Here is a 15,522-nt window from a genome sequence, read left to right on the forward strand (position 1 = left end):
CTTGTGCTCATAATAAACAGAACGTTATCGTCCGTTGGTGTGGACTGATACATTGGTATCATTACACAGTAGTAATCTTTATAGTTAAAACTTTAACTGTTCTAGAGCTTTACTGGCTGATTAAAATAATAATAATAAAATAGATCTACATAAACAAAATAATTATAATTAACAAAAAGCACCAACAATGAATTAATCAACTGATTAATCAGCGCATAACAGTGAATTAACTGAATGTGCTAGTATTAATTTGTGATGAAGTGTTTCTGTTGTCTCACTTCAATCAGTCAGTGTAAGTGTTCAGACCAACACTTCAACTAGCAAACAATTGCTTCATTACCTTAAAAAAAAGGAGCAATTTAATTCCTTTCAATGAAATATGGAAGAAAACAGCAGTCTGGCAAAATTATAGTTCCCTTTCATGGGAACTTCGAACTGCGTCCTCTAGGGGTCGCTATGGGGGAACGCCTCGTCGTGACCCGTGTCTGAAGCATACATTGAAAAAAACACCAACTCGTTGGCCGGCGACAGCCATGACGTCACTACCGGTGCGACTATAGTATAAATAGGCGCCGGGAGCACACATCATTCTCTTCTCAGGGAACCATGGTTACATATGTAACCTGAGACGATTTATTTCCCATAATATATAAAGATGCTTTATAACACAAACTAAAGGCTATAGAATATATTACACATTTTGCTGACGATCTGTAGTCTGGACAAGTCAATGCTATTGCTTGAAAGTCAGAATCAATCTGCAAATTTTGAACACTCAGGAGTTGACAGAATTCACAGAAAAACATGTAGTGTATGATAGGTGCAGACTATATGATTCCATTTGATGGTATATGCCGATTTTAGAAGAAACATTGCTTTTATTTGTCATGTGACTTTCTAGCAACAAGACGCATGTCTCTGTGTGAGTTTGTTGTGTTCAGAACGACTTGAAAGTCTTGTAGTCCTGTCTAGTTTTTCCTCTGTAACCATTTTTCATGGGAAAATGTGTTTTAAAAATATGACTAAATTTAAAAGTCTTGGTGTATTACAGCCTTAAGGCTAATTTGTACACTACTGAAAAAATATATAATTTTAGTAGTTTTGCAGTAATGTAAGGTGTGAGATGATCCACAATTGTGTTAAAGTGCTTACAAGTACATTTGAATATCACATTAATAAAATAAATAAAATAAATAAAAAAAAAATAAAGTCTAACAACCCCAAAATTACCCCAAATCAAACACTAGACTGGTTAGCTGTCAGCACAGCAGTTGGTTTCCTCATGGCTCTTCTGCCTCAAAAGCTTCCACAAATGTGGCAAAGCTTCATTCTGCTTTTAACTTCGATAATTAGATGATGAATTAAACAAATGGATCAATTGCACAGCAGGACACCAGTCCCTTAACTTGCAGTCCACATCACAGAGACGATTGCTTCTCTTGCTTGTAAATTGCAACGTCTACTAAGAGTCTTGTAGCTTTTATGCAAAATGACCTACAATACTTTAACCACTAGACTAACATTTTCCAGATGACCTACCACTTCTAGCGTAAAACAAAAATTGTGGACCACATAACATCCTAAATGTCACTAACTTCACATATTTTTTTAATTCTTAAGTCACCAATCCATAATTTAGCTTGACTGCTCTGATTTTTTTAATTAAATTAACTGAACTGCAACTTTCAGCTAATTAATCTAAATAATCCAACTATTAACTAATTAAGAACAATTGCATGAACAACTGTGAGATATGTTGCAATTTGTGAGATTGCAACAAGTGAGAAAAGACTTTCCTAAAATCTGTTGATTAATTAGCAAAATTAAATGTTGGTGCTTATCAATTAAAACAAAAATCAGTCAATCAATTTGCAGATCCTTCACAGACCACCAGTGGACTTCCATTTGAAGCAGCGGAAATAAACTACACCACACCAGATCAACTAAGGTCTCTCTACTTACTTGTGGCTCTTTTTCCAGTTAGCTCCACTAGGGCTGGCTCCACAGTCATAGGCCTGGATAATGAAGGTGTACTCCTTCTGCTGCTCGCAGTCTATGGGACCACGGGCCCTCAGCACCCCTTCACCAGATGTCCTGTTCAACACCTCAGCTTCAAACGGGGCCTCCTGCCCATGAATCTTAAATGCACAGATCTCTCCTGGAAGAAACGAGACACGGGAGGCAGAATCAGTGGCTGCGAAAACACACAAATGACTTTCTTTTTTCTGCCTGCATCTCAACAAGCTATCATTGCTATAACTTTCACCCAGCAGGCTGGGCCCCCAACCCCGGAGCAGTAATATACAGGACACGGTGTGCTTTTAGAACTGAATCTATTCGTGCTGCGAGAGGAAGAATAACTGTCTGCTTTTGTAATTGCCTCATTGCAGAGCTGGAATCACATTGTGCAAGAAAGCACAGTGCTCAAGTACAGTGTTTTGAATGTGGTAATGACTGTGTGTACCGATAGCCTCGCTGTCGTTCTCAGGCGGCTCGTCCCACTTGAGAAGAAATTGTTACAATAAAATATGTATGCACTATACAGTAGACGAAGAATAATTGTGAAATGATGTCTTTTTACCAAGCTATACTAATTGCGAGCAAACAATTTCTTTCAACTTGGTAATAATTAATTTGTAATATACCCTTAAATTGTAAAAAATAATTTCTACTCATCTAAAGTAAAACCATAGCATAAAAAAAAAAAAATCATAGTACCATGATATTGGCATCTGATACTTTCACTGGACTTTTTTTTTTTTTTTTTTAATGTGATGGCAGTATATGTTATGGTTATACGATGGCATTAAAAAAATAATAATAATAAAATGAACTTGAATAAAATAAATGAATTTCATAGCTATGGTATCAAAGAATATTGGCATCTGATACCATCATAGTATTTTGTTTTTTTCTTTGTTTTTGTAAGTGATAGTTGTCTATGGTATATTCATTTATGTTAATCCTATGGTATTTATTATAAGGGTTGCTAATCCTAATATACATTTACATTTGAAATGTGAAATTTGCTGAAGGTCTATGTCGTAACAACTGATTGTGACACAGCTAACACAGGGGCTGATTATTGATGTTAGACTGTGTCTTTTAATTCCCAGGTGCCAGTGTTCACTTCACTTTAAGTTTTGCAGTAGCCTTGGAAACAATTTCTTCTAGAGACTGCATTGTAGTCACCCACAGTGCAGTTCTTTCCACACAATCACAGATAATGTTGACACCACAGTAGCTCCGAGACCACAAGAAAGGACATTGTCTTGCCACTGTATCTGTTCACTGGTCCTTTCTTGGCAGTGCTTCTATCTGGCAATACCGGCTCTTTTAGGGATTTGGAAAATGACCACAAAAAAGCGGCGGAACTCTGACCCTGAGACAGCTGATATCACTTAAACCCTGGCAGGTCTCGGGAACAAACAGCGACGTGCCGTTACGCTGTGTGCTCAAGCCTGCTGCTGCGGACAGATAAGCCTAACTTTCTCTCGCAATTCCATTCTTTCTCAATTTATTTTTTCATTATTTTCTTTTTTCCTCTTCTTCTTTTTAAGCAGATCTGATTCTCCGCTCGAAAATCTCTCTCCTCCCTCAGTGCTGAAATAACAATTTACCCTCCGCAGTCACTGTTCCTGTTGAGACTTGCTGTTTAGACTAGCCCCACGATGCTTTATCCAAATTAAATGTGTAGCACAATAGGGCAGGACGGCGGCAGATATCAAACATAATGTGGCAGGCAGCACATACAAATACGAGTTCTGCGATCATTTTCAATGACAAAATGAGACGAGTTGTAACACAAATGGGAAAGAACATTATATAAGAATAACAATGATCACAATGCATACACACAAAAAATAAAAACATTCACTGGTTAAAGAAAAAAAAAAATTCCACTTAGTGCTCGGGAGTCACGGGTAAACCCATTTTCCGCTCCGTCTGCTGCTGCAAATGCATTTTCCAGATTCAATTGGAGAAAGGGCAAAAGGGTCAAACCATACAGCATAGGAGGTGCAGGCAATACGGATGTATATGTACAGGGTAATGATGGATGGAAACCGTGAACTAATTTCCATCATGTCTCTAGATGACAGCTTGAAAACAGCAGCATCTCCTCACGCTCCGCCAGCACAGAGGTCTGTAATCACACGGCGAGCTCTGCCGAGCCTAAACTCTTTGGAGTTCCCCTTTGAAAGTGTTGAAGGAAGTATTAAATCGGGCCGACAGATGTGCCATGTTTTTAATACCACCTCACATCAGCTCTCGGAGTGTAAAGAAGGGAGTTCTGGGTAAGCAAATTTGAGACTAATGAATGAAATCATCCATGTAATATTTGTACTGCTTACTGCAGAAATTAATTTGTAGTGGGGTGGTTTACAAGGAGCATGAGCGGTAAACTCCAGAGACCTGGATGACCTCCATCTCGTAAACCAATTCATTTTCCTGTTTCATATTTGGAAGGAGCGCAAATTAGATGTGTTGTATGGGACGCAGCCAGAGACAGATTGGAGATCATAATGGTTGAGTCATGCAACAGCTGACGGCAGTTCCCCGCTATTTCTGAGATGTTATTTGGCATATTGAGGCAACTAAAACAAAACTTTAAGGTGGTATGGTTGCACAGCAAAGTCGTCAGGTCAAAAATCAAGATTGATTACGCTTCCATTATTATTTGTGTAAACACGCTGTCAGGCCTAATCACAATCTTAATTATGAGCTCAAATTGGCTTTTTAATATTTCATGACAGAACTGCCGGCAACTTCTAAATCTTCACCTTTGAGCCGTTCGGATCAATATCCACAGTAAATTCGCCTTCAGTGAGATCTGTGTGAGTCTTGTTTTGAAATTTAACCTTGTTAGCTTGTGTGAAAACAGACAAATCCAGCCAAGCATCTGTTCTAACATTATCTACACAATATACAGCACATTTGAAAGAAACTCATCAGCTTCAGGGTCAAACGAGACTAGCACAATGCTCCACATCAAGAAACGTAGGACAATTTTAGCACGCAGAAATTTAATTGCTGAAGGTTGCCAGGTTGCTGCGCTGTTGGTTCCTAGCAGGTGTTCATGCTTGACTGCAGTATCCAGGAGGTAAATGTGAGCTTCACTGTTGGCACTCCCATTGCTAGTCCCAGCATTGGACTGCATTTCTGCACACTTTCTTATAATTAAACTGTTAATCTCCGTCTACATGGTCTTTGCCCCAAATGCCAATTCTCAAAGCTCTCATAATGAATGTCTTCCACTCACTTTCTTGAGTCAAATCACTGTCAGTACATACACATGAAGAGTTCCTTTTAAAAAGTGCCTTCTGAAATTTTCTTCTAAAATGAGCATTTTTTATCAGGCTCGTAGATGTAGGTTCAGTAATTTCACTTTAATGGCAATGAATAGGTTATTTTTATTGCCATTTAATCTAAATAACTGAACATATACATAGCAGCCTGAAAAAATGGCAATGCTTAATTTTCAGCAGCCATTACTGAGTTTAGCAGCCATTACATTATTGAGTCTTCGGTGTCACATGATCCTTCAGAAATCATTTGTGACCCTGGACCACAAAACCAGTCATAAGTAGCACGGGTATATTTGTAGCAATACCCAACAATACATTGTTTGGGTCAGAATTATTGATTTTTATTTTATGCCAAAAATCATTAGGATATTAAGTAAGATCATGTTCCATGAAGATATTTTGTAAATTTCCTACCATAAATATATCAAAACTTAATTTTTGATTAGTAATATGCATTGCTAAGGACTTCATTTGGACAACTTTTAAGGCAATTTTCTCAATATTTACATTTTTTTGCACCCTCAGATTCCAGATTTTCAAATAGTTGCATCTCAGCCAAATATTGTCCTATCCTAACAAACCATACATCAATGGAAAGCAGACGATGTATAAACTTCAATTTCAGAAACTTGACCCTTATGACTGGTTTTGTGGTCCAGGGTCACATTTCTTATTATTATCAGTGTGGAGAAAAAAATCATGTGGAAACCACGATGAATTTTTCAGGATTATTTGATGAATATAAAGTTCAAAGAACAGCACATTGATTGATTGATTGATTGAAGTCTTAACTGTCACTTTCCACTGTCAATTTACTGCATCCTTGCTGAATAAAATTATTAATTTCTTAACACTTCTGAATGGTACAATAAACAAATAAATAAATAAATAAAGTTTTGACATACCATTTCAAATATTAATACAGGTCAGAAAACATGAGATTAACTAAAATAAATAATTATAATATTTATATAAATAATTACACACACACACACACTTTTATTATAAATAATACATTTCAAATATTTATTCATTATACTTTCATTTACATCTCAATGATCCCTTTCTTTTAGGTTATTAAAAATTTCTACTTAAATCAATGATTCATATCTATTTATTTACTTTATATTTCAAGTAGTCATGTAATAATCTACAGCAAAACAGTCAATATTGCAAAACAAACTCCTTCAGAATAATACAACAACACTTTTGTGTCAAGGTTCTCATCACTATGTGTGGGTTTATTTGGTAATAGAGTGACTCAATATTATCCCATCTATATCAGTTCTCCACCAAACGATGTTAAAAAATAATGAGAGACTCTCATTCTGTGACTAAAACCTCATGTTTAGGAACAACTAGATCCATTTTCAAGCTACAAGATTCGTACAGGAGCACTCGTACTTTCCCAACATACTGCATAGTCGTTTGTCATTCCTTAGCTTTTTAAAATATTTTCATTTAGTTGTAGCGTGAGCTGATATGGGTTGGGGTTGATTAAAACCCTGTTCACACAAACCATCACCAGGCAAAGCCTTGATTCATCCGACCCTTCGGAGATACACTTGGCCGGCCCCATGTTCCCTTTCTTTAATTACTCTCTGGATTACATTCTTTGCTAATGACTTTCTCTCTCCCACCCCCACCCCTTTCATTCTCTGTCCTCTCTTTCTATTAAACTCACACACAGACACACATGCTTGCTCAATAATGCCCGCCAAACAGTGGGTGGTTGAGGTGTTGTTGAGAGCCACTCTTCCCTCCTTCACTCCTCTCCAACGCCGACCGCCTCTTTCATCTCTCCAAGCCCTAAGTGTGCATATATCTGTGTCTGGATGGGGTAATGGTCCTATCAAGTGTGTGAAGAGAGCCCGAGGATGGACCAGTGCACATCAAATCATTAGTCATTTTTAGCGCTGGCATATATCCATGTAGTTTAGCATTGATTTATGGCACATGAGCCGCTTTGATCAAAATCCATTGACACACACAAAAAGAAGAAGGCTAAACTGCACAGAATTTAAGTATGAAGTACTATGCTTCATTCGGCAAATCGTAATATGTATCATTTGACAGACCTTAGAAAATTGATTGAGGTTTTCTTGAAAACACTGAAAAAAAGCAGCCCCTAGACAGACCCCTATATAAAAAGTAGTTTCCTGGTAATTTTCAATCAGAGCATTAAATACATTACATAATTCTTAGGAAATAATGTAAAAAATATAAACTACTGTATATAATGATATTGATAAATTGACATTTGTAACAATTCATAATATAATTTATAACTGTTCAATAACTGGGGTCAGTAAGAATGTTTTTGTTGTTGTAGAAAAAGTAAATAATGTAAAAAAAAATAATGTAATGTAAAAATAATGTAAAAAAAAATTTCAAATAAATATTGTACTTTTGAACACTCTTTTCATCAAATAAAAACATCTTAAAAAATGTATCATGGTTTTCACAAAAATACTAATCAGCACAACAGTTTTCAAGTATTATAAATATATTAAAATAGAGAAAATTGTGAAAAATTGTGAAAATGTAATTTTTTCACATATTACTGTTTTTCACACACACACGCATGCGCGCGTGTGTGCGTACTGTTTTTACTGTATTCTGACAAATAAATGCAGTGGTGAGTATATGAGACTTCTTTCAAAAACAAAATACTGTTATAATAATAAAATATTAAAAAAATATTGCAGACTCCAAACTTTTGACTTTTGTGTATAGGCTAATTAGTTCAGTATGCTTTATTCAGTGGCCCCAAAAATATACTTTTGCACAATTAAATCACATTAAGTCAAATTTCTGAATTTATTGCATTAGATAAAAAGTCCAAAAACCAAGCTGCATCTGCAAACAAATTAGGAAGTTAATTTTTTCAATCAATTTTAACCTACAGGTCATTTGGTACATATTAACCAATGTATGTACTTCCTTTTATGTTCACACACGAAAAACTGTGCTTGTGCTATTTTTCTTCAACATAAATGCAACTTTAAGACATTTATTCAGCTTCAATTGTGACTTAAATGTCCAAATACATTTTGGGGCCCCGTGTCTCTGGCTGCAAACTTTGATCCTAAAGAAAAGGACAGAGAGAAATTGCCTTTGTCACATTTACTGTTCAGTCCAATTCATACAGTATACTGTAAGTTCCAGCAAAGGTCATTTAGCAAAGAATGTCATGTCAGAGAGTGCATATGGCTGAACATTTGGGAGGAGTGCTTGCATTTGACATTCAGAGGGAGAAAAGTAGCCAATGAAACGGCCTGGCAAAATTAATCTTTCTTTCTATGACAAGAAATGTCTTGGTGTAAAATACTGACCTAATGTTTACGACACGCTACGAATCCCAAAGGTGCCATTTATAAAGCAACAATGGAGGATTCAGTACACTCCTAAAGGCTTTTTTCATTACGATAAAATAATACCTCATTGCATTCTTGGTGATAGCAAAATTATCCGTTTGACCCTTTGGCTAATAAACATTGTCTCACTGTGGTCATTTTTTACTCCTGCCTTAATAATCAAGAGAACAAAACACAGAGTGATATGAAGAAAATTCATAATAATTTTCCTGAAGCTTTGGGAATGAAGGGATGTAATTATCTTAATTGATCTCATAAAGTTCCTCCATTATAATTTACATAGCAAACTGTGCTTTCGAAAACAATTAAAACAACCTTTTGTTGCTCAGCCTCTAGATCACTGAAAGCTCAGAGAGGCACTGAATGGATAATACGGATTCCTTGGGATTTTTGCAAGGCTCTTAGGAAATACAATGTCTAATTGCAGTACTGTCCTTACTTTCATTATAGCTTAAAAGGGGGTCACAGAATCAATCAGACCTGGTTCTCCCCAACCAAGGACAAGTTTCACACTCATTGATTATGTTAAGTTATATAGGATCGAATCTTTACTTAGTGCTGGTTTGGTGCTTCTCTAGCTGGTGAAGCAGATTGACTCATAAGACTGTGGTTGACTCATGTTAAGACTATGACATTTAAAAAGCCTGGTGGGAATTAATTAATGCTCATCAACGTTCATGCAATGATCCAATTTGATTCATTTGGAATGATTTGTAATTACTTCCAAAAATATGCTCACATAAATGTAACTGAGAGACAATTTTCAGTATTATTATTGAAATATTGACAAAATTATACCTCATCTAAAAATTACACAGGAAAATTATGTACAAATATTATTGATTAAATAAAGATACTATCCCCCGGTTTCACAGACAAGGCTTAAGCTAGTCCCAGACTAAAATGCATGTTTGAGCTCTTTCAACTGAAAATATCTTGCTCTGACATATCTTAAAATATGTCAGTGTCATTGTTCTGTGTCAAGATGCACACCTGTAATGTTTTCTTCTAAGGCATTTTTGTAAAAGTTGCTTAAATATCTTAATTTAACTAAGGTCTAGTCCTGGCTTAAGCTAAGCCCCGTTTGTGAAACCGGGCCTATGTCTGCAATACTAACAAAAACCGAAGTAGACTGTTACACATGCATAATAAATTTGTACAGAATTGTACAAATGTGACATTTGTGACAGAATGTGACAAAATGTGACAGAAAATTTATTGAACCAATAATACTAACAATAACAATCACTTAAAAATTCTGAATAATAATAATACACATCTTTAGGATAATTAATAACCATCTTTAAATTAAGCAGGGTCATTTATTTATACATTATATTTAATACATAGGCTACACTGCACAAATGGACATACACAATTATGAATAATACAGAATTGCAAATTCAACAGCTTAAGCTTTCTTCATTTAAAGGGCACATTTGTTTCCTCAGTCTTGCATGTAATCTGGGACAGCTTCTGGAATGCATGATTATTATGATGTTAATTATAATCGTTTATTCAAATCCATAATCAATACAGTTAATTTTTTAGTGGATTGATGCAGTCCAAAGGAAGACATTCTGAAAAAAGAACACTGGTGTCCAAAGGGACAGAATTTTCCATTTTCCGTGAGCTATCCCTATAATGTCCAGTTCCCAGCAATTCAGTCAACAGTAAAGTGTAGTGCACAGAAAGTCAATGTGACACTGATCTCTCATCCCTCAGAACGCAAGAGAAAGTGAGAGAGGTGTTGAGACTGTGAGTTTGAAAGAAGTAGAGTGTATCAGCAAATGAAGTACTGTACAGCCCGAATCCAGAGTGCTTATCTCATTGATTTACAGTGTGTGAAGAACAGAATGGAGGCAGGAGGGCAAAGACTATAAATAGAGCTGTAGGCCCTCCCTTGGGCCGTAAGGTTTGTTTGCTTCTCCACCTGCCACTCCAGATGACCTCAGTTCTCTGCATTTAATTATTCAATAAGTAAAGCCGTCGCCCAGGTGGACTGAACCCCACCTTTCATTCTCTGCTTCGCCAGCCTTAAGGCCACATGTGAACCTCCCAGCATGCAGTTGACTGGCATTCCTCCTGGCAGCCCACGGTCACGGGTTAAAGCACTTTGGGGTTGCTGGAACGGCAGTTGACACTCACACTGGGACTTTCGGGCGAGAAACAGTGCACCACAAAGACGAGTTGTAAAGGCTAATTTAAATGTTTAATGTGTTAGTTTTAGTGTGTTTGAGTATTCAATCTTGGGGTGAAACTATTATAGTGCTCTGCTAAAGTACTATGCTTGATATATATATATATATATATATATATATATATATACATGTGTACATTAATGGGGAAAAAAAATTAACTTAAATGATTTTAGCAAATGGCTGCAATATAACAAAGAGTGAAAAATTGAAGGGGGTCTGAATACTTTCCGTACCCACTGTATATCAGCAAAAGCTGTCATAAAAATATTGTGGCTAAACAGCATCCATAAAAATTGTTATGCAAGCATGTTATACTTACATAAGCAGGTAAAATGTGTTTACAGGGCATTTTTGCGTCCACTTTTTTGTTTTTTTTTCCAAAATTACCATAAAACGGTAATTTTGTGAAAGATTATTACAATTTAACTGAACTTTTTCTATTTGAATGTATTTTAAAATGTAATTTATTCCTGTCATAGCAAAGCTACATTTTCAGCAGCCATAACTCCAGTCTTTAATGTCACACGATCGTTCAAAAATCAATCGAATATGCTGATTTGGTGCTCAAGCAACATTTCTTTATATTATCAATGTTGAAAACGTTCATACTGCTTAATATTTTGGTGAAAACCATGGTATATATTTTTTTCAGGATTCTCTGATGAATAGACATTTCAAAAGAACAGTATTTTAACTTACTTAAAAAGTAAGTTAAATCATTTTAGAATTTTGCGTTTAACACCCAAAGGTGATGAAACTTTGCTGTTTGCTCATCCCTACACTACCTTGCACTGAACTGGTTTGAGAACGAGGCATAAATAGGACTTTATTGACCCCTAAGGGGAAATAATCATGTTGGGTAAAGCATCATTTACGTAAACGTAATGACTGGTTGGAAATTCCCCTCCTTATTTTCCAAAGTAATTGGAAATGGGATGCTAGCTGATTTGCGCCACTATTAACTTCATTAAGGCCGAACGTAAGCCTTGCATGCATAATATGTTGACTTTACGATATCATTCTAGCCCAGATGTTTACGCTAAATGCTTGTCTTAACACAGCCCTATGATAAATGTCTCCTTGCAGTATCAATTAATCTCTTTGAAAAAAATGTTAAGACTAAACTAAAAAAATCTGCTTAGAGATGCACATAAATACAGTTAAGCTGTGCAATGGAAGTCAAATTCTGAGCGTAAAAACAACAAAACCACATTTGCACAATAATCACAAACATGTTCTGCTTTAGTGACTCATGTTTACCTTTGTGTCTTTATTTTGGAGTGGGCGAGTCTATTTAAAACAGTTACACTGTCCATTCTCGCTTCCCTAGACATTACCTTTCCCAGTGACAACACACTGACAATCTGTTTCACTCGAAAGATCAAACAGCCATCGGTGTGTGCCAAGAGTTGCGAGAGTCCTGCCAGCCAATAAAACAAGTCTATTTTAACCAGTCATCCTCATCTTAGCCAAAACACAACTTTCTCTTCATGCCCTGTACACTCTGCTAAAACCCATGGAAAACATTTGGGATTTAATCCATTTCTATGTATGTGCTTTTTTTATTCAGTTGCTAAAACATGGAGGTGAATGTTCTTTAACTACTGGCCACTAAATTGATCCAAGTATTGGAGATCCTACACATACACTGTCTGTTTAATTCATCCGCCTGCTTTTCATAGTAATAAGAAAGGCTATAGACATCATATTCTAATTTATTCTTTTAATAGACAATCAGTACAGAACATTTTATTTTGGAACATTCAGATCTGTGCTTATGGACATTTAACCTTCAGATATTGTCCTATTTCTCTTGTGGGTAGGGTAAACGCAATTAAGATTATATTTCTCCCGCAATTTTTGTATATAGTGCAAAACATTCCTGTATTTCTGCTTAAATCTTAACAAAAAAAAAAAAAACTGGACTCTATCCTGGTTGCCTTTGTCTGGAACTATAAAGCCCATAGGATTTCTAAACACCACCTATGGTGTTTTCTTTACTATTATTGGGCTAAAAAATTAGGGTTACGAAATGTAGGGGATTTATAAGTAAATGGAAAATTTGCTTCCTTTCAGCAGCTATGTGAGAAATACAGTATTCCTTCTAATCACTTCTTTAGGTACCTTCAAATAAGAGACTTTCTGAAGTCTAACATTTCTAATTATGTCACAGCTAAACCCATGTATCTGGACACATTTCTGGAAAGATGTCTTAGAGATGGTAGTACCATCTCCTTGCTCTACATGGGTTTAGAACAGGTGACAAGTCCATCTATGGAGAACATTAAATCTGCCTGGGAAGAACTTGCAGTAGAAATTCCTAGTGAAATTTGGGAACAAAGTCTTGAACTGGTCCACAGATGTTCCATTAATTCAAGACATTGTCTCATTCAGTTTAAAGTGCTTCATAGGCTTCATTATTCCAAGTGAAAATTTAATAAAATATTTCCAGAAGTGTCTCCATTGTGTGACAAATGTCCGTTTTTAGATTCCAGCCTGTCTCGTTGCTATGTCTTGTGTCCCAAATGACAGAGTTTCTGGAACAAAATATTGCAAGTTTTTTCAGATACATTGGACATTCCTATTGAACCAGATTCTATATTAATTACATTTAGAGTTTCCGAATAAATTTTTAGACTTACACCGTCACAACAACAGTTTGTTCATATGTGTTGATCTCTGCCCAAAAAACGTATCCTTTTGTTTTGGTAGAAAAAAAGAAGTTCCAACTCTTAAATTATGGCTGACAGAGTTGACAGGTACACTACATCTCGAAAGAATCGGGTATACCCTAATAGACAAGATGTTGTTATTTGAAAAAATGTGGTCCCCTTTCTATAAACTTGTGATTAATATGTTTATTATGCCCTCAGTACCTACTTTTACCACTGGATAGCACTTATGAGTGGTTTTTGGGTGGGGGGAAATGTATTTACATTTTTTGGTCAATTATTATTTTCATGACTATTGTTTGTTTTTTCATTCTATTTTTTTTATGTTTATTTGTTAAAATGTAAGTTTTATATGTTTGCATTTAAAAAAATTATTGTAATTACAAGTGATTGTCTGCAAAAATTAAAAAAATATAAAAATATTTAAACCAACCTTTAGATATTGATCATGATATTTTACTAGTAGCCAGTATAATTAAAGGGATAGTTCACCCAAAAATGAAAATTCTGTCATTAATTACTCACCCTCATGTCATTCCAAACCCGTAAGACCTTCGTTCATCTTTGGGACACAAATTAAGATATTTTTGATGAATTTTCTGACCCTCCATAGACAGCAATGCAACTGAAATGTTCCCAGCCTCTCGGATTTCATGGGAAATTATATCGAGTTGACAGTGAGCATCATGAAGCATCATGAAGGTTCAGATCATGTTAAAAATCACAGATTTGGTCACGGTGCTCCAGATTTGGTCACATGTTAGTGAATGATTTCCAACTTTCCACTATCCATTTTCAAACCACGAAATAGCAACTTCTTATAGCTTTCCCATATCTGTACACAAACCATCCTTTCCCAAGAGCAATGGAACAAACTCAGATTTTCCGTTCAGCTGAACCTCATTCAAATGGTGTCACTGCTTCACTGCTATTCACTGCTTCAAAGCTGACCTTCTTCTGCGCTCAGACTCACCATCATCATCCCTGACCTTTGCTACTAAATTAATAATGCTCTACTTCCACACTATGAATTACAATTGAATTTGCACATGGCTTGCTTTGTGCAAGCTAATACAATATATTACCCTCACTGGTGTAATTTGTCCTAGCAGGTGTTTTGTATCTCACTCTGCGACCAGATAGCGCCATCTATCCATTATCTGGCCCTCTTACGGTTTCAGTGGCACCAAATCAGTGATGTAAACTTGCTAAAACATGGTTTAAAGATCACCAAACAGATGATCTCATAACATATGCATGTAAGCGCTCTCACTATCCCACACATGCATACACAGTTCTGGTTGTAAATGATTTTTGGCATACGTTTCAGTAAATCACACTACAACCATATGTACAACTAATAAAGCCACAGTCACCACAGCAACATGATTTCAAAATTAAAGACGCTTAAATACCCATGATAAATTAATTCAATATCTTGCCAATGGACCATAAAGCTTATACCAATTAAATAAATATTACTGTTATCATACCAAAACCTTTTCAAAGCGAACACTCAACCAATTCAAAAAGGTGACCTTCCATTTGGTTTTGACTTTGTAATAAATCACTCTCAACTGCCAGTTGAACTAACCAGGCCTTTTATTTGTGAAACATTGAACAGCTATGATCCATTCAAACATTATAAAAAAAGCATATTATAAATGATAAAAGCCATATTATAATTCATACCATTCACATTAAAAAAAAATTAAAACTCATTAATTTAATGTCATTAATTTACTCATTCAAAGGTTTTTGAACAAAGTTAATCACCAAGGCTGCATTTATTTTATACATTTTACAGTAAAAACTGTAATATTGTGAAATATCATTGCAATTAAAAAAATTAATAAAGTTCAAAAACATTTATTTGATATTTATTAAATATTTAAATTAAATCATAAAAAACATTTTCATAATAATATTAAAATAATAATAACAACTGAATGAATATTTATATTTA

The 15,522-nt window shown here is 35.4% G+C and overlaps 1 protein-coding gene across 1 annotated transcript in view; it reads right to left on the reverse strand.

Annotated features, from left to right (window-relative positions):
- Positions 1-15,522, reverse strand: part of LOC107668970 (calsyntenin-2-like) — a 212,059-nt gene that overhangs the window by 69,764 nt on the left and 126,773 nt on the right. The window contains exon 3 of the mRNA XM_016461051.1: positions 1,963-2,158. Within this exon, the coding sequence (XP_016316537.1) occupies positions 1,963-2,158 (196 nt within the window). The remainder of the gene's footprint in view (positions 1-1,962; positions 2,159-15,522) is intronic.

This window comes from Sinocyclocheilus anshuiensis, unplaced genomic scaffold, assembly GCF_001515605.1.
Source record: "Sinocyclocheilus anshuiensis isolate Anshui unplaced genomic scaffold, SAMN03320099.WGS_v1.1 scaffold4, whole genome shotgun sequence".
In the NCBI taxonomy this organism is placed as follows: domain Eukaryota; kingdom Metazoa; phylum Chordata; class Actinopteri; order Cypriniformes; family Cyprinidae; genus Sinocyclocheilus; species Sinocyclocheilus anshuiensis.